We start from the raw sequence: 23,583 nt of genomic DNA on the forward strand, positions 1-23,583 counted from the left end.
CAAGTTAAAAGTTAGAACAGAGGCCAATGTTCAATGCTGTTTCCAGGACACAAAAGCTACACTTGAAGTTTTACTTCCATTTTAGGAGGCTGGGAGGCATCCACCTACCACACCATTTTTCTTACACAGAAGGGCCACAGACCAGCGTTTAGTAGTGCCCGACCCCTGCAGCTGAGCTTGGCTTGTCTTGGCTCAGTACCTACGTGGTCGCTGCTGGGGTGGCCAGGCTGGCAGAAACAGGCACACTCAGAGCTCTTCCACACAAAGATCTTAATCAAGAGGTGCTTTCAAAGTTGGCCCTAACATTACAGTGCTGCACGCAGTTCCTTTCACAGCTTGTAATCTTTCCCACATCCTCACTCAAAGAAGAGACCCATTCGGGGACCTTCACATTATTAAACTGTGGATTTGTTTAAGAAAAAAAACAAAAACAAAAAACAACCAAGCCCCCAAACCAACCACCTCCTACCCCTCCAAGACAAAAATCTCAGTCCTACTACTGGTTCTTGAGAGGGAATGGCTATCTCCTCTGTGCAAGGCAGATCATGATATAAGATACCACGCTTCGAAAGCTAAGAATAGTCACCTACACAAATCACACCAGAACTGGCGCTAATTGGTGTTCCTCAGCCTGGCTTGACAGAGAGCAAGTGGCTGCCGAGACCCCAGAGGGTCCTGTGGGCCAGCTGAGGCTCTGCTGCAGGTTTCCCTGCTGCAAACTGGCCTGCAGGAATCTGATAGATAGATGGGCTTGCAACTCATTTAACAAACCTCCAAGACATGCCAGGTCAGCAGCAAAGCCTGGGTTATGAAGAGATTCAGCCTTTGTCCTGGCAGGAGAGTGCATGAGGAAGCAAAGCCTCTGCTTGGAAGGCTTCAATCTTGGTTGATCAGTTCAGGGGCAGCACGAGCTGCCGCAGAAACCCCCTGGACAAACAGATCCCCAACTCCCTTGCGCACCTCTCGCCTCCAGCCCGCGCAGTGCCCGCACAAGCACTTCAGCAAGGCTGTGACGGAAAGACTTGCCTGTGAAAAACAGAAACTAATCCATCCTCAGCCATTCTAGTCCCTCCCTTGGCCAGTAACGTACCGAGGTTCCAAGGCCCGCTCTCAGCTGGCCTGGGAAAGGAGTTAAACACCAATAAACATCCAAAGCTTTTAGCGGCCGCTGGACCCCACGTGCCCGAAGGAACACTCCTCTCACCTGCTGCACTCTCCTTGCCTGGAGCCACCCTGCCAGACCCAAGGCAATCAAAGGTTCTTCTCTACTTCATTCCTTAGTTTTGCTGTGCAGTCACTGAGGGCTTTTCAAACTGCTTTGCCTTACGGGTGGCTGCAATTCTCTAGAAAGGTTTAACCGCTCCTACCACATTATGGGATTCTTCCAGATTAAAGTCAGAAAAAACCTGAGCCCATAATCATTACTCCAAATGCACAAAGTATCACTTCCACCCCCTGTTTTCCCCCATAACATCCTCCAAAGCTTTGAAACTTCATGACAGGCTCTTGCTTGCCCTCTGGGTGCAATTAGACCACTTTAAAGATCCATCTGAAATGCACCAGCTCCGTCACACACACACACACACACAAAATTTCCGTCACCTGCTCTTTTTCTACAGTTTCCTTTGACTTTGCCACTAAGAACATGCAGGAGAGCACAACATAAGACAGCTGCACTCACTGCTCAGGAATGTTAACCAGAGACTGAGAAAGGGGAGAAAATCTTAGTGCTTTCCAGGTAGCATGTGAGCTGGGCAAAATATGATCAAACTAGTGATACCCTGCCCTCTGATAAACAAGCACTGAATCCTCAATTCCAAAAGAAATGAGTGGATGTGGACACCTCCACCGCGGCAAATCTACTGACAGCTTTCAGTCAGAAGCACCGTTCAGTGTCCCACAGCCACCTAACACCACGCTAGGAAAGCTGTATTTAAATTACTCCCCCAATATACCATTAACAGCTGTACTGCAGCCAGATGACTTAGGATACAAGGGAGAAGCAGTGAGAGATCCCACCTCTTCTCGCAAACTTGGCTTCTGCTCACAACTTTGCTTAAAGAATATCAAGGATTTCCCATTTCTGAAACCACCAGGAATAGCCTTAGAAAACACTGGGTTGCTGCACAGTCAAGCGTTACGTGTCCTTAAAAATGTCACTCTGGAGATCACAAAATCAGCATAATACAGCTCCAGCTCTTTGGATAGGCGACAGGTACCCACTTCCAAACTGGCGTTGGATTTCAGATATCCCCCGCTTCTTCACTAAGATCTAGACACAGGAATGAAAACTGTTCCTCCCTCACTGCTGTCCACAACTGCTACAGCCCAGCAGCCTCCCGAGGAACACTGCCGACACATCCAGCACCCAGGGCAAACACTTTACCTTGGAGGAAGCTCACCATCGGCCATCCAAGCTGGCACGGAGAAGCGAAGCCCAGCAAGACACCACCATGACCAAGTTCCTAAACTGTGGGCAGGCTTTTCCTCAGTCAAAATGTCTCTTCCGCTATCTGTGTGCGTGTATGTGTGTATCGCTCTTAAGTGATGTAAACAGAAAGGCATGCAGAACAGTGGGCGATATGTAAATTCAGCTGGAAAATCCCACAGCTCAGCCAATCTCCGCTGCGCTGCCTCGCAGCTTTGCCCTGGCTGCTCTGAGACTGAAGAGGGTTAGTCTAGTGCAGAAAAAACAACCACTCTCTTAGCACACACGGATTTATTCCTCTGATCAGAGAAATCTCCAGGGACAGGACAGTCCATCGCTCACTTTAAAAGGAGTTTGAGTTTCTCACCCTCTTTAGATAGTTCCCAAACTATTCATAATACTGAGTATCGAGCAGCCTAACAAACAGCCACAGAGTCATCCAGGGAGATCCAGTTAACTAAGAATTGCCACAAAAAGGCAGAGCTGGTGAGCAGGGCTCGGCTGAAACACAGGCACTGATGGTGGGGGATTTCTACTGCCGGGACACCTACCCCACCCAGGAGAACAGCGTGCTCCCACAGCTGAGGCTCTGACAGGAGCAGGCACTGCAGGGAGAGCTCTCACCCCACACCCAATACACCTCTGGCAGCTTTTACACCTCATTAAAAGCAGCAAGGCAACTCTGCTGAAGCTCCAAACTCAGGCTGTGCCTAAGTCAGCAAGAGAGCAGTCTGTAAATGGGTAAATTGGGGTGTCACTGCCCTGGAGTGCCAGGGGAGTCACTGAGCTTGAAAGAAGGGCAACAGTACCCCTGTGAGCAACCACCAGCCTCCACCCCTGCCCCAGGCAGCCACTACATCCCCCAGCTCGTGGGCAAAAGGACATGCCAGTGTGTGCTTCACCATGCCCACAGCAAAGGAGTACAGCCAGGGAAGGGAAGGCAGGGGGCATAAAAATAGGGAAGGAAGAGTTCTGACAGACTGAACTTGTCCACATAATCAGAGTATTGAGCTAGTGAAACCAGAAAGGATTTTTTTTTTTTTTTCTCAAATGCCTTTCTCCTGGCACAGCTGGGCTTGGCTGAGACAACCTGAGAGGCAGGTACGATCACGCTTCAGAACACGCCAGTCACGGCTAGCGGGGGCCAGGAAGGTCCTGCGGAACAGGCAAACGCTCAGCCCAGGAGGTGACTAACTGCTGAACGCCAACTGAAGTGCAAAATGCTCAGCACTGCCCAGGACCAGCCCTGGCTGATGCACAGCCACTTCTGCGGCAGCTCTCGGTAGGACAGAGCAGGCACCAGCACTGTCGCACGGTGCTCGGCAGCTTCCCAGAGCCCGCGGGCCTCCCTGCAGCTCCAGCACCGAGTTGTGTTTGTGGAGCCCCAGGAAGAGAACAGTTGACTGCAGAAGGGTTTCAGCCAGGGGACGCAAACTTAATTATGGTTCTTCATGCGTGGCTTAAGGTCATCTACAGCTGTGCTGCCAGGGGAATGGGCAGTCATGGGCCCAGCCCCACCACTCTCACACTGCAGAGTGGCTGGTGTCACCGTGTGATCCCTTGAGCCAGCGAACAAATCTGCCTGAAAACTTGGATTATTTTTTTTTTTTCCCCAGAGTCCAGGGAACACCGTGAAAAATCATGTTTGGGTGTTACCAGGGAAGGTACCTGCATTCCCTGACTGAATGTTCTGGTCACTCCAGTTCAGTTTAGGTTGCTCACTGCCACTTGGTAAAATTTATCCTCTCTCGTCACAAAATGTTCCTTTTTGCAGGGCAGCTTCACCTGGAAGCGATCTGCTGCTGCACGCTGCAGCGAACCAAACCGCAAAGCTGGAGCTTTCTGGCTGGATTTACCCTGTCCCTTCTCAGCCTTGAGACCAGCAGCGCCCAGGGTGGGGGACCCCAGGACTTGGAGGGGGACCCAGCAGGCTGTGGACAGTTCCCTGCTCCTTCAGTGTCCTGCATGATGCTTAGGAAACCCCAAAACCCTTTGATCTGCCACTCTCCAGGTGTGCAATGAGGACAGCACCAACTATTCCCTTGCCAATGGTAACAGCCAGCTCTTTGGACCTGTAGTCAGCAGACACAGTACTTCACACAACGCAGCCCCAGTTTTTGGTGGTGCACTGGGTTATCTTCACAACACGCTTTCTGTGAACCACCTCCCCTCCTCACACAGCTCCCAGGGAGTCACATAAAGGCTGTCAGGGAAGCGGTCGACTTTCTCATGCCACTTTCCTTCAGTAAGGGCTTTCTGGAACTGTACTTTGCTCACACAGCCCTCTCCCTGAAAACCCAACAAATGTCACTGTGGCCGTAAGCAAGAGTCACTCACAGACAAATTCCCAAAGCCAAAATGCAACAGCTATTTGACAGGAACACTAAATGGTTAGGACAGACTAAAAAGAATACATCACCAGGGTGAAAATGCACAAGGAGGCAAAATTGAAGTGCCGGGATTTAAATGTTTGGCAACATTGTCAAAGTTGAAAAAATAACCGCTAGGCCAGAGTTCTCCACAATACAGTTACCTCCCCGGGGGTACAACAGCCTGGACCTGGCTTGCCATGTACATATCAAACGCGGCTAAATTACGTACCAGACCTCTTCCCACACTCATCAGCCCCCAGCAGACCCTGTCTGAGCCCTTGTCTTTGACACCAACAGAGCTCAAAAGCAAGCTGAACTGAAAGAAGGACCTCACTTCTGGCTTTCATGCAACACAACAGGGATCACCGGGTCACAGTCACGGATCAAACAGGAGAAAAGTCTTTGACAGCAAGTCTGTCAGAGGAACAGCAGCTGTGAGCTGGCAGTAGAATAAGGCAGAACTAAATAGCGTATTTGAAATGAGAAGAGGATAGAGCACTGCCTGCTCCGAGATGTGCGACTGTCTTGGGGCGGTTATGGAGATCTACCACCAAATATCCTACATTGCGTAAGTTGTGAAACCAAGGCACAGGGAAATGAGGTTACTGGGAGCTCAAGAGAGAACCATCAGCAACACGTGCCCTAAGTTGGACAAGTAATGGAGCAGAAAAAGACAAAATGAAGCACGCCCCCCCATGAGATACCTCAAACAGCAAAAGGAAAGCAGCTGGGACAAAGAAAGCGAGACAGGGAGAGGCTTCACCGAGGACCGAACAACACAGGAGAGGATACACCGGCTTCTCCGCGCACCTGAAAAATCACACTGGCACTTGCCCAGAGTTTAAAAACCAAGACACAAACCACCCCAGGGAGGGGAACGAGGTGGCAGAAGACGCGGCAGCGCTGCCAGGTGGGCGGTAGCCCCCGGAGAAGCCCCGCAGGCCCCGGAGGAGCCCCGCAGCTCCCTCCCCAGAGCAGGGTGTCCGTCCCGTCCCCCCGCCCCAGCCCACCACGCAGTCCCCGGCCCTCGCCGGCCCCGTTGCCCGGCCCGGCCCTTCCCCTCACAGAGCTCCCTCAGCCACAAGCCCACCCGGCTCCCCTCAGCTCGGCCCAGCCCCGCTCGTACCTGGCGGCGGCGGCCGGAGCGCCGGTGCCCGGCCCCGGCACATCGCGACCCCGGGCCTGCTCCCCGCTCGTCTAGCGGCTCAGCTGCCGCCCGGGCCGGAAACCCCGCGCCCCGCGCTCCTCGGGATTTGTAGTCCGTCGCGCCGCCCTCCCACCGGGCTCCTCGCCGCGGCTCCGCGACGCTGGGACTACAACTCCCAGCAGACCTCGCGCCTGAGCGCTGATTGGCGCTTTCCCGGTCACTCTATGTTACAACCACTGTCGCTACTGGCTTGGCTCGGCCTCCACCGGGGGCCAATCCGACGGCGGCAGACCACCGCCTCGGGCCACGCTGCGCCGCGCGGCGCCATTGGAGCGGGGAAAAGCAGCGACCAATGAGCGCTGGGGAGAGGCGGAGGGGGGGGGGGCCGAGATCACGCCAACCGCTCGTGATTGGCCGCGCCCGCGGGCAGCCTGCCCAATGGCGACGCGGGGGGAAGCTATAAAAGCCGCCGCGGGGGCACGTGGCCGGCCTTTCCCGGCAGGAGGTGAGCGGGAGAGGGGGGGCGGTGGCGGGGCCTTTCGCGGGGTCGGGCCGGTGATGATTTCTTATCTACGTTTCTGACACCTCGTCTGAGGGCGGCGGGCGGCCGCCGGCCCCTGCTGACCATCCCCGGCTGAGGCCCGAGGGGAGCCGCGGCGGGGCCGGGCGGGGCGGGGCGGCCCGCTCTCACCGCGCGGCCTTCTCTCCTCAGGGCTCGGCGGGAAGCGGACGGCGGAGGCCTGAGGGGCGATGCGGGAGCCTGGTCTCGGCGGCCCGGGAAGCGGCACCCCCCTGATACAGGGCCTAGATAGGAACAGGGGATGTAAGGGTTAATATGGGAATAGCAAGAAGGGGGTGACAAGGGAAATAGTTGAGATAACAGTTCTGCTTAATGAGTAGATAGTTCGTAAAACATGATGAGCTGAGGTTTGGCGACCCAGATGACCCTTCGGGGCGGTGAAACGCCCGGTCGGTTGTTTCTCGCGTACCATGCAGCCTCGTAATTTCTGGGCTCTGCAACTGCAGGGAAAGCACTCGGGCGGGTGAAGCTGGGGCTGGAGGAACTAAGCCGTGCCTTGGCATAGCTGCTGTGCAAGAGGGAGTGTCGGCTGCGGGCTCCGAGTGTGCGGGGCAGCTCCGAGTACGGCTGAAAATTGCGTTTTCTGGGGTTGCAGTATGAAACGGGGAAGCTGCTGTTGCTCACGCAGTACAGCTTAGTTTTCAAAGCACAAAGAAGCAGCTGCAGAACTGCCCGAAGTACAAGAAATACACAGGCATCGACTTTCGCCGTGGTGGATATCTTGGGGTCCTTGATGCTAACTAGCTTTTTGGAATATATCAAGTTCCTCGGGCCATGTGCTTTTCCCAGCCTCAAATCAAGTTCAGCCTGTAATTGTTACTTTTTTTGATGCTGTATCTCTGCTTTGGCTTCTGTATCAGGCCAATTTTATGCCTTACAGATTTAATAAAGTTTTCAAAACATTCCTGTTGCTTCTGTGTTTCACAAATCCCACGGGTAGCATGTAACACCACAGACCAACTTCAGACTTTGCATTTGGGCACACTGGACCATTTCTACAATTAACTATTCACTTGAAGGGAACCAGAACATCCTAAAACGAGTGCTGCAGTGTAGCTTAGCCCAGCTCCCTTTTCATTTTCATTGGGTGCACTGGAGCAGCTGAACCCTTGCTTGGTAACTGAAGCATCTAGATGGGTTTGAGAAGGAGCAGAACTATGAATGATTAACCGATGCAGGTGTGTGTTAGACAAAAAGCCATTGTAGCCACAGAGATTATTAAAAAAATTTATTAACGGGAATGAAACAAAAGCTGTAAACAAGAGCCAGCAAAAATGAGAAGTTGCATGTAATGCCGAGTCCTCTGGCTTGTTTGAATGCACTGAACAATCAATTCTTTATCGCTTGGTGGCAGTAAAGACCCATGTGAGAAGATGACAAATACCGGTCTGAGGAGGCGCTTAAGGGCCAGGTCAGTGCAGTCTTGGGGAGACCAGTCCTACAGCAGGAACTTGTGACTGGGGGCTGAGTCTGGCTTAAAGTTTAGGTCTAATACCACAAAAGCAGTCGTGATGTCTCTGCTGTAGCAGAGCTAGCTCCTGATGGGCATATTTAAAGTATTCCAAGGGGCAGCGTTTACATCTGCCTTATTTAAATCAGTTTTTTAATGGGGTTTGGTCCCGCACATGTAGTAAGTTAACAGTTGTCGGCTTTTTCTTCCAAGACAGCAAGATGCAAGGCTCTCCTGCCCTGCGAGGAAGAGGGGAGGCAGCAACCTGCTGGGAACATTAAGACTACTGCTGCTTATTTTTGCCTTTTAGACTGGAGCTTCTGGGGTAGCGTGGCCGTGCAGCGCCTGGCACCTCGGGGCAGGGGCTGCTGCTGCACCGCTAAGGTCAGGCTGAGAAAATAAAGAGCTGAAGGCAAGACCTGGGCACAGGGCAGGTACTGGGGCTGCCCGACCACCGCTCTGTGCCTCTGCCCTTCCCTGCGCAGCTGGGATGCCACCACTGGTACCTTGCAAACTCAGGGATTGCAGAAAATCCTAATCCTTTTTTTTTTTTTTTTTTTTTTTCCCTCTTCACCTCAGCCAGCAAGCGTCTGCTACACAGCCCAGCATGAGAATGGAGGTGGCTGGAAGATAAGCGGCTTCGTGTAGGAGACGCTGCTCAGGCAGCAGCCACGGGAGCACAGCGAAGCTCACCAAAGCAGCGGGAAACACTGAGTTTTCCAGATCCCCGCACGCTTCTTGAGAGTGCCCGAGCAACTTTCAGAGCCTTCCCCGTGTCCTGTTGCTACCTGTGAACAAATCTCAAAAGCACGCTTGTAGCGGGCATTCCCACCTTTCAGAGCACGTAAAGGTGAAGAGAGTTGTCCTACTTATTTCAGAGGAAGTCCCAGCTTTTAGGATCCTTTTTCATACTTTTCCTGCGCAGGACCCACTGAGCAGCAGCTTCTCATTTTACTGTAGCTCTGAGGAGTCCCTGCCTGCCTGAATCGCAGGCGGTAGCTGCGGAGGGTCTTTGTGCAGTGCTGGAACCAACACCCCCAGCAAAACATGGGGCAGGGGCGGCTCGAGAGCGAAGGATGGGTTATTTTATTTTCAAGTGGTTCATTTAGGGCAGTGTGGGGAGGTTCAGTGCAGCGGGCACCTGGTGTCATGCACGTGGAATGAGAAATTTTTTTTTTTTTTTCAAATGAGAAGACTGCCAAAGGCCAAATACTTGATCCAAATTCAAATTTGTACTTAAAAGTGCAGCTTTTTTTTTTTTTTTTTAAAAAAAAAAAAAAGCCAAATGCCTGACACAGACCAAAGGAGTGAGGAGTCCATTGAAGAGAGCTGGCAGGAGAGTCTGAAACCTGTAAAACCAATGCCTCCAGCGTTCCCTCCAGCTTTCTTCAGTTAAAAGAAAGAGCTGTCCCAAGAGAACTTTGAAGATATCAAAGCATTGTTGCAGTCTAAAAACGCTATCACACTTACATGAAGGCATTTAGAATAAGCTGCAATAGATTAGATTTCTTCTGAATTAAAGTACTAGAAACGGCAGAAGTAAGAGAACCAAAGCCTTTACCGAACAGATAAACCTTCAGGAGATCTCTGTACAACAGAAGGGTAGCAGGAGCTTACTCAGACAGACAGCTAAGCTCTTGTCTTCTGCGGGGAAGAGGAGAAACCTTCTTCGAGGAGGTGTGTTACACCACATGAGAGATGGACAGACAGAAGTAAGCAACTACAAAAATGGTTGCCTCGAAAACAAGTCTTTCCTGTGTGCCCAGGCCAGGGCTCTGAACGGCTGAATTCCAGGGACGCGGGGAAAGAAAAGGGAATTTGGGACTTTTTCCTACCCGGATTGGTGGGGAGAAGCATTTGTTCCCCTTACTCACACCGTAATTCTTACTAACCTTAAAGAAGCCTCATAAGGCTTCTGGCTGCTGCTGAATGGGTGGAGGCAGCCGCGTCTACCGACTGCCCCGGCCCCCCCGGTCCCTTCCCAAACACCCACCTCCCGCCCGCGAGGGGCCGAGCGGCTGCGAGGGAAGGCGGAGGGCTCGGGGAGCAGCGCCTGTCCCATCTGAGAGAGCTTTTGCTGCTGCTGCTTCCATCCCCCATGTCTCTCGGCTCACCTTTGGGGCAGACACAGACACGACAGACAGACATGCACACATTGTCCACGAGGAGAGAGCGCGGCGCACAAACACTTGGCATGAGTCTCTGTACAAATGCACCGAGCACATTAGGACCTGCAGCAGCCCGAGCCTCTCACTTCCTTCTTCACGTAGTCGTGGAGCTTGAATTTGGGCTCGTTGGGCAACTTCATGGACCTGTGCTTCAGTTCTCTGCGGGAAGGGGAGAAACACGTTAGTTTTAAGCCTACGCCGCCTGCTTCTAAGTTGCCTGGCGTTGCCCAGTTGAACTCAACGTGGTCTAGATGGTTTGCTAAAGCTCCCCGTGATGAGACGTTTCGTGTCTCCTGTGAGGTGGCCAGGACTTGCCAGCACAAGAGCTGAAGGTGGGAGCCCAGGGAGTGACAAGGTGACCGTGCCAGCCTTTATCTCAAAGCCTGCTGTCCCCGCCGCGGGAGAGGCGCTCAGCACGGCCGCTCTACCAGTCACTTACTTTGCAATGGCTGTGAACGCTAATTCAACATTGAGGCCACTTTTTGCGCTGGTCTCCATGAAGGGCACTCCATACTCCTGCGGGACGAGACACATCAGTGTCAGAAATGTCACCCGGTGTGTTCCCGGGAGCTCGGGGGCTCCCGGCTCGCACCAAGCCCCGGCCAACACCGGTGGCTGCCGCAGCAGCTCCTACCCTGCCCTGGGACAGGAGCTCTGCCGCGGTGGGCAGGGAAAGCTGAGCGAGGGTTCACAGCTCAGGCGTTTCTCATGCAACTTCAGAAATAATTTTCGAGAACAAAGCAGTGAAAAATGTTAGTGGAAGCTTAGAGGAAGAAAAGCAGATGAGGAGGAAGAGGAGAGCAAGATAAGGGCAGAAAAGCAAAGTGCTCCCAGATGTATTTTGGGTCAACTGGTGTCCAGTTCACCATTTCACTGGTGTGCATCATCAAGTACGCACTGGCACGCTCGCACATCCCCGGTCAGATCGTCTGCCGCAGCAGACGGACACCTCACGTACCTTGGCTAATTTTTCTCCATCTTCCCTTTTCACCACTCTGTCCTGGGCTGAATCCACCTGCCGACAGGAACGGCAAAGAGCAATTTGGGATGATTTGGCAGGTCACCAGCAGGCAACCCCTGTCCCCGCCTCATGCCCTCCCGGGGTTCCCTGCCGGCGGCTGCGACGCGGCTACACCATGGGACTGTCGGGAGGAAGGCAAAGCCGTGGGGCTGGGCTCACCTTGTTTCCCAGTAACATCAGGACCACGTCTTGCTGCGCGTATTCATGAATCTCTGTCAGCCAAGCCTGGAGGGAGACAGCCCAAGAGAGGGGTTAGCAACAGCCCTGGGGGGGAGAGGAGGAGGATGGGGAGCTGTCGCAGTCCTGGGCACCCTCGGTGAAACGCCGCCGTCCCCAGGCAATGCTGGGGGGCGTTACGTGGACACAGGGAGGAGATGGCTGGGGCTTAGGTGGAAAACAAAAAGCCAATCTCAGAAACTCAGCAGGCAGGGAGCAGCTGATCCCCTGCGATTCAGCAGCACCCTGGGGAGACGGGCTGCTTCCTTCCCCCCCCCGCGGTTCGGCAGGAGAAGCCAGGCAGCAGCCAGCAACTCGGCCCCGGGGACACCCTTCCCCAGGGAGCCCGTGGGCGAGCGGGTGCCCCGGGGGACCCACGGTGGCTGCTGACCAGGCCCCAGTTTTCAAGGACAACAGCCGCCTTTCAACCCTGCCGCCCGCTCCATCTGACCACAGGCGCTTGTAGGATTTTCACCCAAATTTCCCCCTCGGTTGGGACATTAAGACTAAACCTCCTTTTGGAGGATAAGGCCGAGGGTTTACTCCAGGATGTGCCCCATGCCCGTGTCCTGCCCGTGCTGCCCCCGTGCCAAGCACACGTCGCGGCAGGCGGCTGAGCCTGCCTCCCCAAGCCACGGGGTGGTTTCCCCACCCTCTAATCCAGCCTAATCTAATCAAACCTGCCTTAATTCCCTGTAATCCCTGACCCCGCTGCCTCCTGGGTGGGCAGTGCTGCTGCAGCCTGTGCCCTGGCTCCAAGCACCAGCTGGGCTCACGGCAAGCACCGGGCAATCCCGGCTCCACCACCGCATCCCGCAGCAGCAGCCAGCCAGTTCGGGGGAGGCGAGGGACGATTGAGGATTAGAGCCTGTCACTGACGACACGCGGGAGCCCAACACTTGCGGACGCAGCCCCGGGAGCCCATCGCACCCCGGCTGGGCTCAGGGCACTCAGCTCCGTGGATGGGTTGGTCCAAGGGACGCTCAGTCACTCCCGGCAGCCCCCCCCCTCGGCTCCCTTCTGGCACTGCGCCCCCTCTTTTCATTTCAGCACCTCGCAATCACCCTGGGTTCTCGTTCCTCCTCGCCGGGGCCACATGAGCCCCACGAGTGTCCCTCCCGCGTCCCCGTGGGGCCGGGAGAGCCGGTGCTGCAGATGGGGCCGCGTCACCCAGCAGCGTGAAACCTCCAAGTGATTTTTCTGTCTCGTTGCAGGATCACAACCCCAGCGCAGACCCGCAACCTGGTTGGCGACCAGCACTCGCTCTCCGTTACTCCCAGCAGCAGATGCCTCTCCTCGAGCCATCCAGCTCCCCAGGCTGGAAAACACTGGCCAGCCCCAGCTTGCAGGAAACATTCCTGGTGCTGGTGCCATGGGAGCAGGGTGGCAGGACGTGCCCTGTCCCCCCGCCACGGGCCTGCGGGTGCAGGAGGGTGGCAGGCGTGGGGCTGCCAACGGAAAGATGCTCCGGAGCAGGGACAACTCCAGACACCCGGGGTCAGGGGGGGTGCAGGACCCCCCAGGAGCTCCCCGCTCTGGGGTGTTAATGCTGCCTGGCCTCTCCTGTGCTATGGAGCAAGGGGTTTTTGCAGGCACGCAGCCTGCTCGCCACAGACGCACACGGCATACCCCGGTGTCTGGGAAATGAGCAATTACATCCTATTCATTCAGGGCTAATTGCTTCCCGGGCTCAGGGCGTGAGGGGAGGGGACACCGAGGCCAGGTCCTGTTGCCACCTGGTCGTGGGCAGCGTTTGCTCTCCTCCTCCTCTGCCAGATTTAACAGAGCTCTCTGCTCTGACACCGCTCCCCGGCACCCCTGAAAGCGCCCGCAGCGGGGCTGGGTCTGTGAGGAGGGGGCAGCACAAGGGACCCCCCCAAAAGCCGGCAGGAAGGGCAGGTCTGCTGGGGACGTGGAGCATCCAGCAGGATGCGACCCTCTCCCCTGCCCGGGTTTGGTCCCGTTGGGACCTGAAGGTGCAGAGGAGGATGAGGCAGCACCTCGCTCAGTAAAGCTGCCCGTGTGTTTTTAACAGAGCAAATTCTCCAGCCGGTGCTGTAATTACTCACAGCATTGATTTCCCAGTGAAGTGGCTCCCATCACCCCTTTTAGTTGCTATGAAAAGCAAAACCTTCTCTGCCTGTGCTCTGGTGTCCTCGCAGGCAGACCCGGCATTAACCACAGCCCTTCTGGAAACGCTGGCGGTTCCCAGCTCCACCGTACCCCTCCCCGGGGCCGACCCCCAACCATGACCCGTGGCAGGAGGGGCCCGGGGGTGCCGCCCTACCTGGATGTTGTCGAACGACGCTTTGTTGGTGACATCGTAGAGCAGGAGCAGGGCTGCGGAGAGAGGGACGCCGCGTTAGCGCCGGGGCCAAGCAGAGCCCGCGGCTCAGAGCTTGCTCTGCCCCCTTCCCCCGAGGCAGCGCACGCGGCCTTAAACCACCGAGGTCCCTGCTGTAAAATAGAAAGTGATATGCTGTCCTGGGTTGAGTGAGTGGTGGAGATTTTTGGTGGCAGGGGAGGGGGCTATAGGGGCGGCCCCCTGTGAGAAGCTTCTCCAGCTCCAAGTCAGCTCCACTTCTGTTTGGGAAACTGAGCCCATCAGCTGCGCCTCTGCGAGAACGTATTTAAGAAGGGACGTGGTGAGGAGGAGTGGGACTGGTGAGGAGGAGTTGCGGCAGCTGCAAGAACAGCAAGGTCAGGGGGGGAACGGAGGAAGGAAGGAGGGGGGAGGTGTGCCGGAGCAGAGACCCCCCCCCCGTATCCTGTGGTGAGACGGCAGGGCGGCCCCTCCCTGCCACCCATGGAGAGCTACATTGGAGCAGACACCGATTTATGGCCTGTGGCTTCCACCTGATTGATCAAGGTTCTGTGCCTGAAGAAGGCCGGGGTCTTGTGGGAAAAGGCAGCCCCGCTGCTGTAATTCAGCGCTGGGAGGATTGCAGCATGCGGGGGAGTCCCACGCCGGAGCAGCTCGGGAAGGGCTGCAGCCGTGGGAGGGAATCCAGTCGGAGGGAGTTAGTGACCCATGACGGAGCAGTGTGGGGAACGCTGAGGCCCGTGGGAGGAACTCATGTCGGAGAAAGTTTGTGGAGGACTGTCTCTCCTGTGAGAGGGGGACCACGATGGAGCAGGGGGAAGAAGTTCCAGAAACTTCCCCCACTGAAGATAGAAGAAGCAGCAGCACTGACTGCACCCCCCATTACCTGCCCCTGCGCCGCTGGGGGGAGGAGGTAGAGATATCAGGAGCAGAGCTGAGCCCGAGAAGAAGGGAGGGGTGGGGGGAAGGTGTTCTCAAGATGTGGCAATGCTTCTCACTGTCCTACTCTGTTATGTGTTGTTAGTGTCTGTAATAAATGTATGTTCTTTTTTTCTTCCCCTAATGAGTCTGCCTTTTTCTCATGATCATAAAGGGGGATTTTTTCCCCATCTCAGTCCTATCTCGAACCCCAAGCCTGGCTCTCTGTCCTTCTTATTGCTGGAAGAGAAGGGAGAGAGAGCCTCTGCGTGGTGGTTGCCTGCCGACCAGGCCCAAACCACGACACATGCTTAAATCCACCGCAGGCAATGCCTTAGAGTCTTGGCGTTTGCGCCTCGACACGCAGAGGCTCCTCCATCCTTGGTGGCTGCTTCCTATGGGGAAACTGCTCCGGTGATTCCCGACTCCCCCGGCTGGGAGACGGGGTCCCGAGGAGCCGGAGGGAGGGGGCTGCCCCCCCCCGGGAAGCGGAGGTGGCCGTGCTTACCATGGGCATCCCGGTAGTAGGCATGGGTGACGCTGCGGAAGCGCTCCTGCCCGGCCGTGTCCCAGATCTGGAAGGCAGACGGGAGCAGAGGGGTGAGCCATGGGCTGAGGGACCCACCCAGCACCAAAACCAACACCAAACGGCACGGTGCAACCCCCGGGAAGCCGCTTCAGCCCTTGGCTTCCAGGGACAGCAATAGGAAAAATGACAAGTGCAGTAATACTGAAGCAGCACCTCCCCGCTCCTCAGCGCGTGGAGACGATGGTGCATGGCAAAGGGCTCCCGCCACGTCCCTTAATCGGAAAATCCATCCAGCAGATGGATGCGTGGGGACTCGCTAATTTAATTTATCAGTTTTTAATGCAGCAATATGTTTGCCGAGTGCCACGCCGCTGTCGGGGGAAGATCAGTGCTAATGTTATTGAGCTCCTGGCAAAGGGGTCAGAGAAACGGTCGAGTGTCGAGGGGCTGGAGCGGCTCTGGCTGCAGGGGGACAGAAAATCTGCGTGTCCCGCAGGCTGAGCCCGGGGATGTGGATCCCTTCGGAGGATCTCAGTCCCTCTCACCATCCCTCCAGCCCTTCCAAAGCAGGAGCTGCCTGGAAACACCGGGCAAACCCCACAGGAGCTGCTCCGGTCTCGGCGGCTCCGGCCGCAAGGAGGGAGGTGGGCTGGGACGGGGGCCACCACGGCCAGGACAGCCCCCAGCCAGCCCCCGCCGGGGGCACAGAGCGGCCAAAGGGCTCGTAAGGCTGTCGCGGGGCGGGAGGAGACACCACAGCAAAGGGGTGGAGATGGGCGACCCGCTTCTGGGGTGCTCCTCTGCCGAGGGGCTTCACCCCAAACACCCGGGGGGGGAGCGTGGGAGCCGCCACCGGGGCCACGGGGACGTACCTGCAGCTTCACCTTCACCCCATCCACCGTCAGCACCTTATTCTGAAAGAGAAGAGAAAGGGCGGTGAGCGGCGCCGGGGTCACACGAGCACCCTGGCCCCCCCATCCCAGGGTGGATTCCCCCCCCCCGATTTGCTCTCCCCGCTTTATAAACTTGCATTTCTTGGCCCCAGGACCTGTTGGAGCCGTTTGCACCGTGGCTCAGCCAGATCATTCCCCGCGTGTGCGGCAAGCTACGGCTCTTTGGAAACTTCAACCCTCGCGTCTGCAAGGCTGATTTAGTGCAGCGCGTGGCTCGGGCTAGAAGACCTCTGGCAATAAATTAATGAGCGTCAGCATCCCATCTTAATGGCCTTCAAAAGACACAGCCAACTACTCCATATTCAATCAGCAGCTTAAAAATAACTCCCTGCTGTTTGTACCCATTTTTCTCCCAGTGAGTACCGGTTTCTCCTTTTTTTTTTTTTTTTTTTTCCCTGTTTTGCTTGTTTTTAGCAGGAAAGGTGGGAAGGAGGAGGAGGGCGGGGGGCAGTGCCCCTCCACGCTGCCTCACGGGGTTTTCCCCAAAGCCAACGGGAAACTTTTTGTGACTGGCAGAGCCGGGAGCAGTGCGGGGCCGCAGGGTGAGCCCATCGGTGCCCCTCTGGGCGGCTGTGCCGGCCAGCGAGGCCAGGGGACGGATCCTGACCGCGTCCCAGAGCGACCGCCGGCCCGGCGAGCTGCACCAGCCTCTCCAAAGATTAATCAAACGCAATCCTAAAGATCCAGCGGTGCCAGGGGGAAGGAGCAGAGGGGACAGTCATGTGCCTGCTGGATCCCCAGAAATTAGCACGGTGATGGGTAGGACGTGATGAAAACACAGCCAGGGAGCGCAGCAGCCGCTTGCTGCTCTGGTGATGACCGATTTAAATCCCGTTTGCTCTCCCCTCCCCAGGCTGCCCCGACACAGATCGGAAGCAGCAGGAGGGGGCTCAGCCCTGGCTCTCCGCCTGCCCCCCCCAGCACCGGACACACCACCAGCTCCGGTGCCACCAAAACCCTCCCGGGCAAACGGCAGCGCACGCGTGCCGAGAGCCACCCCCCGCGCATTCCACACCGCCAAATACCCGCATCACCACGCCAGGACAGGGCCCGCCAGGCTCTTCGTCGCCGTTTTGATGTTTTTAATTAGGGCAGGGGGAGCATCTCGGCTCCTGCACATCTACGCTTGCCCAACAGAGAGGACATGGGCGAGGTAGAGAGGGCAGGAGTGAGCCAGAGCGCTAAATTTACACCGTCTGCTAAAGCAGGCAGAGGGGAGACGATCACGGTTTATAAATACCTTCAAAGGCAGCGACCGAGACGAGGGAGCGAAGTGATTCACAGCCTGGGAGCGGTAAAAATAGGCAGCCAAGCTGCGGGGTGGGGGAGCCGAAAAGCGCTCGAGGAGCCAGCCAGGGGGGTCGGGACCGGCTCGCCGTGCCCCGCGCGCACAGCAGAGGCTTTCCCCAGGATGCGAAGCCGGAGCGGCTGGTTTGAAGTGCTGAAATCCGAGGGTTTCCCCCGCTCCGAGGTGCTCCCCAGGCCTCGGCACCGCCGCACGCCGGCTCCTGGGTGAGCGTGGCCACCAGCCGTCCCCGGGGCGGGAGCACGGGCCACGGCGGGCGGCGCTGAGCAAATCCGAGCAGAGGAGCTGCACCTTCACCAGCGCGCCGGAGAACCGCGCTGCCAGGCACCCGTTTCACAGATGAGACCGGGCAGGTTTCCTCTCTGCAGAAAATCCGCCTCCAGGGCTCAACCTGCCCTCCGAAACCCCGGGTCCTACCTGCAGGTCTCGGTGCCGCACCGGAGGAACCGGCACACCCCGCGAGGCGCAGGGGCTGGGAGCCCCGGGCTCTGCACCGGCACGATGCTCATCCAAGTGCTGTCCCAAGTCGGTGGCAACCAGCTGCCGAAGCCACTTGCCAGAGACGCAGTGCCAGGAGCTGCAGGGGAAGGAACACACTCTGCGTTTTCCCCGTCGGCTCCGGAGCACCCAGCTGCTCCGGAGCTCGGCACAGGTGCCAGCAGCTCTCCCAGGGGACGAGGACGCTTGCTGTGATGGATAACGGCAAGGGACGAGGACACCGGGAGCTTCATATTAAAATATGCCCCAAACAAGTGCCCTTCCCCCTGCAACACCAGCTGCACCAGCACCTCCAGCTCGGAGCAGAGTGTGCGCCAAGGGGTGGCTGGGCCCGGGGACGTGGCCATGTCCCCACCGTGGCCACGCTCCAAGGGTGACCGGCCACAGAGCAGGAGGGAGGGAACGTGGCCCCGGCCCCGAGCATGAGCCAGCCGAGCCGAAGCCGTCACAAAGCATCTGGTGAGCAGCTGAAAAAGCCGAAGCTCTGAGGCCGCACCTCATGCGTCGACCTCCACTTCAGGAGCTTAATTAACAGCAAAGCTGGCAGCAGCAGGATTCGCGCTAATTACGACCGACCTACATTTTAGGGACAGAGGGAAAAATGCTTAAACCTAATTAAAGTCTGTGTGTGGACCCAGGTGCTGCTGGACCAGGCTGGGGAGAAAACTGGATTCCCCGGGGTTTGGGTATGGAACAGAGCGGTGTTTCAGGGCAAGTATTTGCAGAGATGCTCCTGCAGGAAACAGCTCTTGCCTGCATCCCTGCCTGCACCCCTGCCTGCATCCCTGCCTGCCCTGAGCACCGAGTGGCTGCAAAACACGGGTGAAGAAGCCGAGCAGAAGGTGGGAGGAGCGGGGTGGGACAAGGCCAGGGCTGCTGCCAGCAGCACACAACAGCTCCCACCGGTGCCACGTGAACCCGATGCCCAAGTCTTCCCCCATACCGCAGCTAATAGACTTTCCAGCTTCCAATTATTATTCTTTTTTTAAGAAGCCGCAGTTCAATTTCATACTCGCAGCCCTTCAAAGGCACAGCTGGGGGGGGTTTAACTACTAATAAGCATCCAAAGACAAAAGACGATGTGTGTCAATGCACTGAAACATGAAATACGCTGCCAGGCCTGATCGCAATGAGAGGGGTTGTGTTGCGCAGGGTTTGTTCTTAATCTTGCACCATTTAATATAATAGAGGTAATACTCACAGCAGGCCACCCGCTATGCAAAAGCAGGCAGGAAAGCCATCCCCGCAACTCAGCTCTGTTGTCACCCTTTGCAATTTCAGTTTTTGTGTGTCCTTTTTCCTGGGGTGTTGACAATGTTATTAAAATGTCTTCTAGCAGGGGCTGCAGTGGAACGCCTGGAGTGCCTTTGTTGGAGGAACATGACGCTCTTAAGTTGAATAATCCTCAGGACGTCAGATAAATAAAGTTGGAACCTTGCAGATGCAGGGAAAATTAAATTACCAAGTGCAGATGGTCCTCAATTAAGAGCAGCATTATCAACACACCGCTGGCTGCAGCCCCGGCACGAGAGCGGCCGTTCGGCGACAGAGAGGAGGCTGGAGAAGGTGCCCATGATGGAGTGGAACGTGCTCCCCGAAACGTGCACCCCAGGAGGTGCCCCCGCTGCTGGGGCCAGCCGTGAGCAGCTGCAGTTGGGGTAACGCCGGTCCACGGGGTCCTGGTGAACCACCCCGGGAGCGACCGGCACACCCCGGCCCGTCTGCAGGCGCCGGAGCCCACCCCAGCAAAAACTGCCCCGTAACCCAGGGTGTGCCATCGCCCCGCAACCTGGCCTCTTCCTGGCTTTTCCACGCCTTAACTCCTGAATCAAAGCCTTAAAAAATGAAATCGGATACGCGATGCTGCCCAGGAGCACCCACCGCCATCCCCCCCAGCTGCCCGAGCGTCTCCCTGCGTGGGTTGGCACGGCACGGCACGGCACGGCACGGCTGCAGCCCAGCACGCGTGGCCCCGACAGGAGGAAAGGGGACGGGTGGCATTTGGGGAGCGGTGGGGGGGGACCCCAGTGAGCCCAGCCTGCAGCCCCGCTCCTCCCCAAACCTTTGGGGTTGTTGCCTGGAGAGGGGAGAAGCCCAGGGGCTGGGGGTCCTGGTAGGGACTGAGGACACTCGTCCCCCCGTTGTCGCTGCCAGGGCCACGGCTGTGCCAGCACCTCTGCTGCGGTGGGCTCATCCCCAGAACTTGGGGGGGGGGGGGTGGGTGGGCGGGGGGTCCTGGCCCCTGGCCATCCCCATCTCCACTTCCACGATGGAAAAGCAAAAAAAAAAAAAAAAAAAAAGTCATTAGTGCGCTTTGGAGGCAGCCCCCCCCGCGGCAAACCGGGGGCGAGTTCCTGCGAGAAGGGGAAAAAAACTGCATTAGTGAATATAGATCGACCCAGACCGAAGGCGGCTGGGGCACTGGTGAGTTAATTAGCGGCGGTGACGGCTCTGCTGCGGGACTGCCAGCGCAGCCACCCGGCAAATGTCACCGGGGCTGCGGCATCACGCGCCGGCCGGGGGGGTGCCAGGTCCCCACCGCCACCCCGGAGCACCCGGCGGGAAGCGGGTCAGAAATTGGGGCAGCCTTTATTTTTAGGAATCCAGGAGGAAAAACAGCCAGTACAGCACGGGGGAGAGGGCTGGAGGGATGCTGGGGGACCCCAGCCCCGTGCTGAGGCAGGACCTGGATCCAAATTCCCACTTGGCAAAGCCCAGGGGGCCCCTGGCTCCGCGAGCACAAACGCTGCCACGCTGGGAGGAGCTGGGATGCAGTTGTGATGGGGCTGTAGCAGACAGACAAATAAACACCACCTCCAAAAGCGGCTGCAAAAATAGATTAGGGATCGATATGGAAATCTGCCCAAAACAGCAGGACACTGCATTAAATTTGCTCATTAAAACCCTGAAGTTTTCCCACACACGCGTGTGCCGCTGCCAGCAAGCTGGTCCTGGCAGCTCAGCATCTTCTCCAGCCACAGCAGCCTGGCTCAGGGGCAGCCCGGCCCATTGCCAAGGTCAGGGCTCGGGGAGCAGCCCCCCGCTCTGCCCCCTCGGTACGAATAGGGCTCTAAAAACTCGGTCCCTCAAAATTAAAGCAGCCAAATTGGGTGATTTTTTTTGAGAGCGAAAAAGAAAAAAAATTAATTTTCATTTGAGAAAATGACAAAAGAAAAAAAAAAAAAAAAGAGAAACACTGAATTGCTGTTTGCTTGCAGCCTGGGAGAGTCATTTTGTCGGGTTCCAGCACTCGCTTCCTTAATGCAGCCATAAATTAGAAAATATGAGCTGCTCTAGAGGAGGAGGAGGAAGGCCCCCCTCTGCTCCCCGCCTTCGGTGCCTTCGCTCCGAGCTGCCGCGGGCCCCGCTCTCGGCACGGGCTTCGCACCGCGGGTCGCTCCAGAGATGCCGGAGGCGGCCGAGGCAGCTCCCAGCATCAGCGCCGATGTGTTGGCCAACACGGGGTGCCCGAACAAAGAGGGGGTGCTGGGGGGGGGGGCCCTGGGACACGGCAGCAGGGGGATGCACCGTCCAGGAGAGGAGCCGGAGCTTTTCCAACTCCCCAGCTCTGCATTATTTATTTACAACCTGTGCACAACCCCGGCCCAGGGAGCGCGGCAGCAGCTCGGTGCGAGCCCGGGGCCCCCCCAGCACGAGCACCCGGCAGGTTTTGGCTCTGCCAATCCCCCCCCCGGCAGCCCGGCCCGATGCCACAGGGAAGCCCCAAGCTCGGCTGTGCCCGAGGCCATCGTGGAGGACCCCACCTCGAGAAAAAAGCTGCTTTCATCAGAGAAACTGCCCTGGCAGCAGCTGGGTTTAAAACCTCCTGCTATTTCTGTTGGGGGTAACACAAGGGAAGAGAGCAGGAGGCTGATACTGCACAAGGATCCGCGCTTCCGAAATCAAGATCTGTTCAGCAAGACAAACAGTAACCGGGAAGAAATAAATATTTAACTTTCGGCAACCGTGAGCAGACACCAGAGCAAAAAGAGCAGGGCCGAGCTCTTATCTCAAGTTCACGGGGGTTTTCGAAGCCCGCGGCGGCGGGGATGCTCTGCCCATCCCCGGTTCCCGGGGCAGCGCCGGTGTTCCTCGCAGCCAGCTTGGGGAAAAACCCTCTCAGAGCACATTCCCTGCAAGAGAAGGGAGGGAACAGCCCGACACCGCACCGGGGCCTGCGGGAAGCTGCTGGGGACAGGGAGAGCGGGGCAGGGACGCGGGCTGGATGCGGTCCTGCTGGAGGATGGCCCAGGCACTGGGAACATCTCTGATGATCCTCCTCCTCCTCCGCTGTGGAGCAGCTGTGCCACCACCGGTGACATGCCCGAGCAGCCCCGGGAGAGCCGGGGACACCCGGGCAGCCAGCACACCCCGCCACGGCTCCCTCCACCCCGTCCCATAGATCTGCCTGAAGAGAAAACCCAACCATTCATCTTCCAGGGCAGGTGATGAATTTCCTCGGCAGCACTGCGCGTTTGCACTCCGCAGCTAAAAATAGAAACTTCTGCCTTTTTTTTTTTTTTTTTTTTTTTTTTTTTCTTCTTAAATTTTGTTTCTCCTCTCCCTGGGACTTGCACACTCCCGCCTGCAGCAGAGACGCGGTAACGCGGCACCTCGCGCCCGCTCCGCTGTCCCCTCCGCCGGGTCCCCTCTCTCCCTGCCCCACACACAGGAGAGGGGAGAAGCCGCAAGCCCTGCCCGATATAAATCGCCCCAACCGCGGTCTCCGGGTGGGCGCAGACCCTCCGTGTGCCCCGCCGAGCCCCGAGCCCCCTCCCTGCACCCAGCGAACGCCCCGGGGGTGGCTGCAGCTCTCGCCTTTGGCAAGAGCCGTGCACGCTACATTAAAGCACAATTAACATCTCCCTGGCTGCCAGCCCTGCAGAGGAGAAGTCAAGGCGCTTGTTAGAGCAGACACACGGAAGAATTAGTGACTTATCATCTCCCATTCACATCAGTCTGCACACAAAAAGGTTTTTCTGGCAAGAAGTAGAGAATCCTGTCTTAGGGACAGATTAGAGGTAAGAGGATCTGGTTAGGATCATGTATTTTACAATAAAGTCATGCTCTGCTTCTCGGCATCGCCCGCGGCAGCCGGGCCGGTGACGCTTTCCCCCCCCCAGCCTGGCTGCTCCGTCTCAGCACCGAGGCCACGACCAAGGGGACAGTTCCTTGAAGGAGGCACAGACACACCGGAGACTCTCGACGCTTTTCAGCCCGACGGGGCAGCTCAGGCTCATCCCAACAGGCGGGAGACGCGGCCGCCCCGTCGGAGCGAGCCCGTGCCCCAGCCCCGCGGGCAGCCGGGGAAACTGGGTTTTCCGCCCTTCAAAAAAATCCACAGGATAGGATCTGCTACAGCCGTGCCGGGGGTCGGAGCCACCAAAAAGCAACCGTCAGCAGGAAGGCTACAGCCCATCCCTGCAGCTCCCAGAACGCGGTCGGATCTCAGGACGGGATGGAGCCCACGGCTGCACCCCTCCTCCCCGCCCGGGGACGGTCGGCGGCAGCTCCCCCCCCACCCCGGGCTGCATTACTCACCCCTTCCATCTCTTTTTCCCTACTTTATAATGGAAGAGATATTTTTAAAAATATCCGTGCTTCTTCTAAACCAGGCAGCCTTGGAAACAAAGGGGGCAGAGACGGCTCACGCAGATCTGTGCCAATACCGAGA

The 23,583-nt window shown here is 57.1% G+C and overlaps 2 protein-coding genes, 1 long non-coding RNA gene and 1 other non-coding gene across 8 annotated transcripts in view; 2 read left to right on the plus strand and 2 right to left on the minus strand.

Annotated features, from left to right (window-relative positions):
- The window catches only part of TRAF7 (TNF receptor associated factor 7), a 47,327-nt gene extending 41,292 nt beyond the window's left edge, over positions 1–6,035 (minus strand). The window contains exon 1 of one of the 3 annotated variants that reach the window (XM_042798301.1): positions 5,927–6,035. The gene's annotated coding sequence lies outside the window, so the exon portion shown is untranslated. Of the gene's footprint in view, positions 1–2,386; positions 2,492–5,926 lie in introns of those variants that run through there. The other 2 variants (XM_042798302.1, XM_042798300.1) reach the window with 2 other exon arrangements.
- Positions 6,036–6,380: 345 nt separating this feature from the next.
- Positions 6,381–7,432, plus strand: LOC122153957. Its single transcript, XR_006165815.1, has 2 exons — positions 6,381–6,452; positions 6,660–7,432. It is a non-coding gene; the product is annotated as an uncharacterized LOC122153957 (long non-coding RNA).
- Positions 6,498–6,590, plus strand: LOC122153998. The gene has a single exon (XR_006165878.1). It is a non-coding gene; the product is annotated as a small nucleolar RNA SNORD60 (small nucleolar RNA).
- Positions 7,433–7,740: 308 nt separating the features above from the next.
- The window catches only part of RAB26 (RAB26, member RAS oncogene family), a 32,851-nt gene continuing 17,008 nt past the window's right edge, over positions 7,741–23,583 (minus strand). For all 3 annotated transcript variants that reach the window (XM_042798303.1, XM_033005670.2, XM_042798304.1), the window contains exons 3-9: positions 16,025–16,066; positions 15,132–15,198; positions 13,670–13,722; positions 11,326–11,391; positions 11,104–11,160; positions 10,585–10,661; positions 7,741–10,304 (exon numbers count right to left, since the gene is read on the minus strand). In XM_042798303.1, coding sequence (XP_042654237.1) covers positions 10,202–10,304; positions 10,585–10,661; positions 11,104–11,160; positions 11,326–11,391; positions 13,670–13,722; positions 15,132–15,198; positions 16,025–16,066 — 465 coding nt within the window. In that variant the 3' untranslated portion in view covers positions 7,741–10,201. The remainder of the gene's footprint in view (positions 10,305–10,584; positions 10,662–11,103; positions 11,161–11,325; positions 11,392–13,669; positions 13,723–15,131; positions 15,199–16,024; positions 16,067–23,583) is intronic.

The sequence above is a fragment of the Tyto alba genome, unplaced genomic scaffold (genome assembly GCF_018691265.1).
Source record: "Tyto alba isolate M040663 unplaced genomic scaffold, T.alba_DEE_v4.0 Super-Scaffold_28, whole genome shotgun sequence".
Lineage (NCBI taxonomy): Eukaryota > Metazoa > Chordata > Aves > Strigiformes > Tytonidae > Tyto > Tyto alba.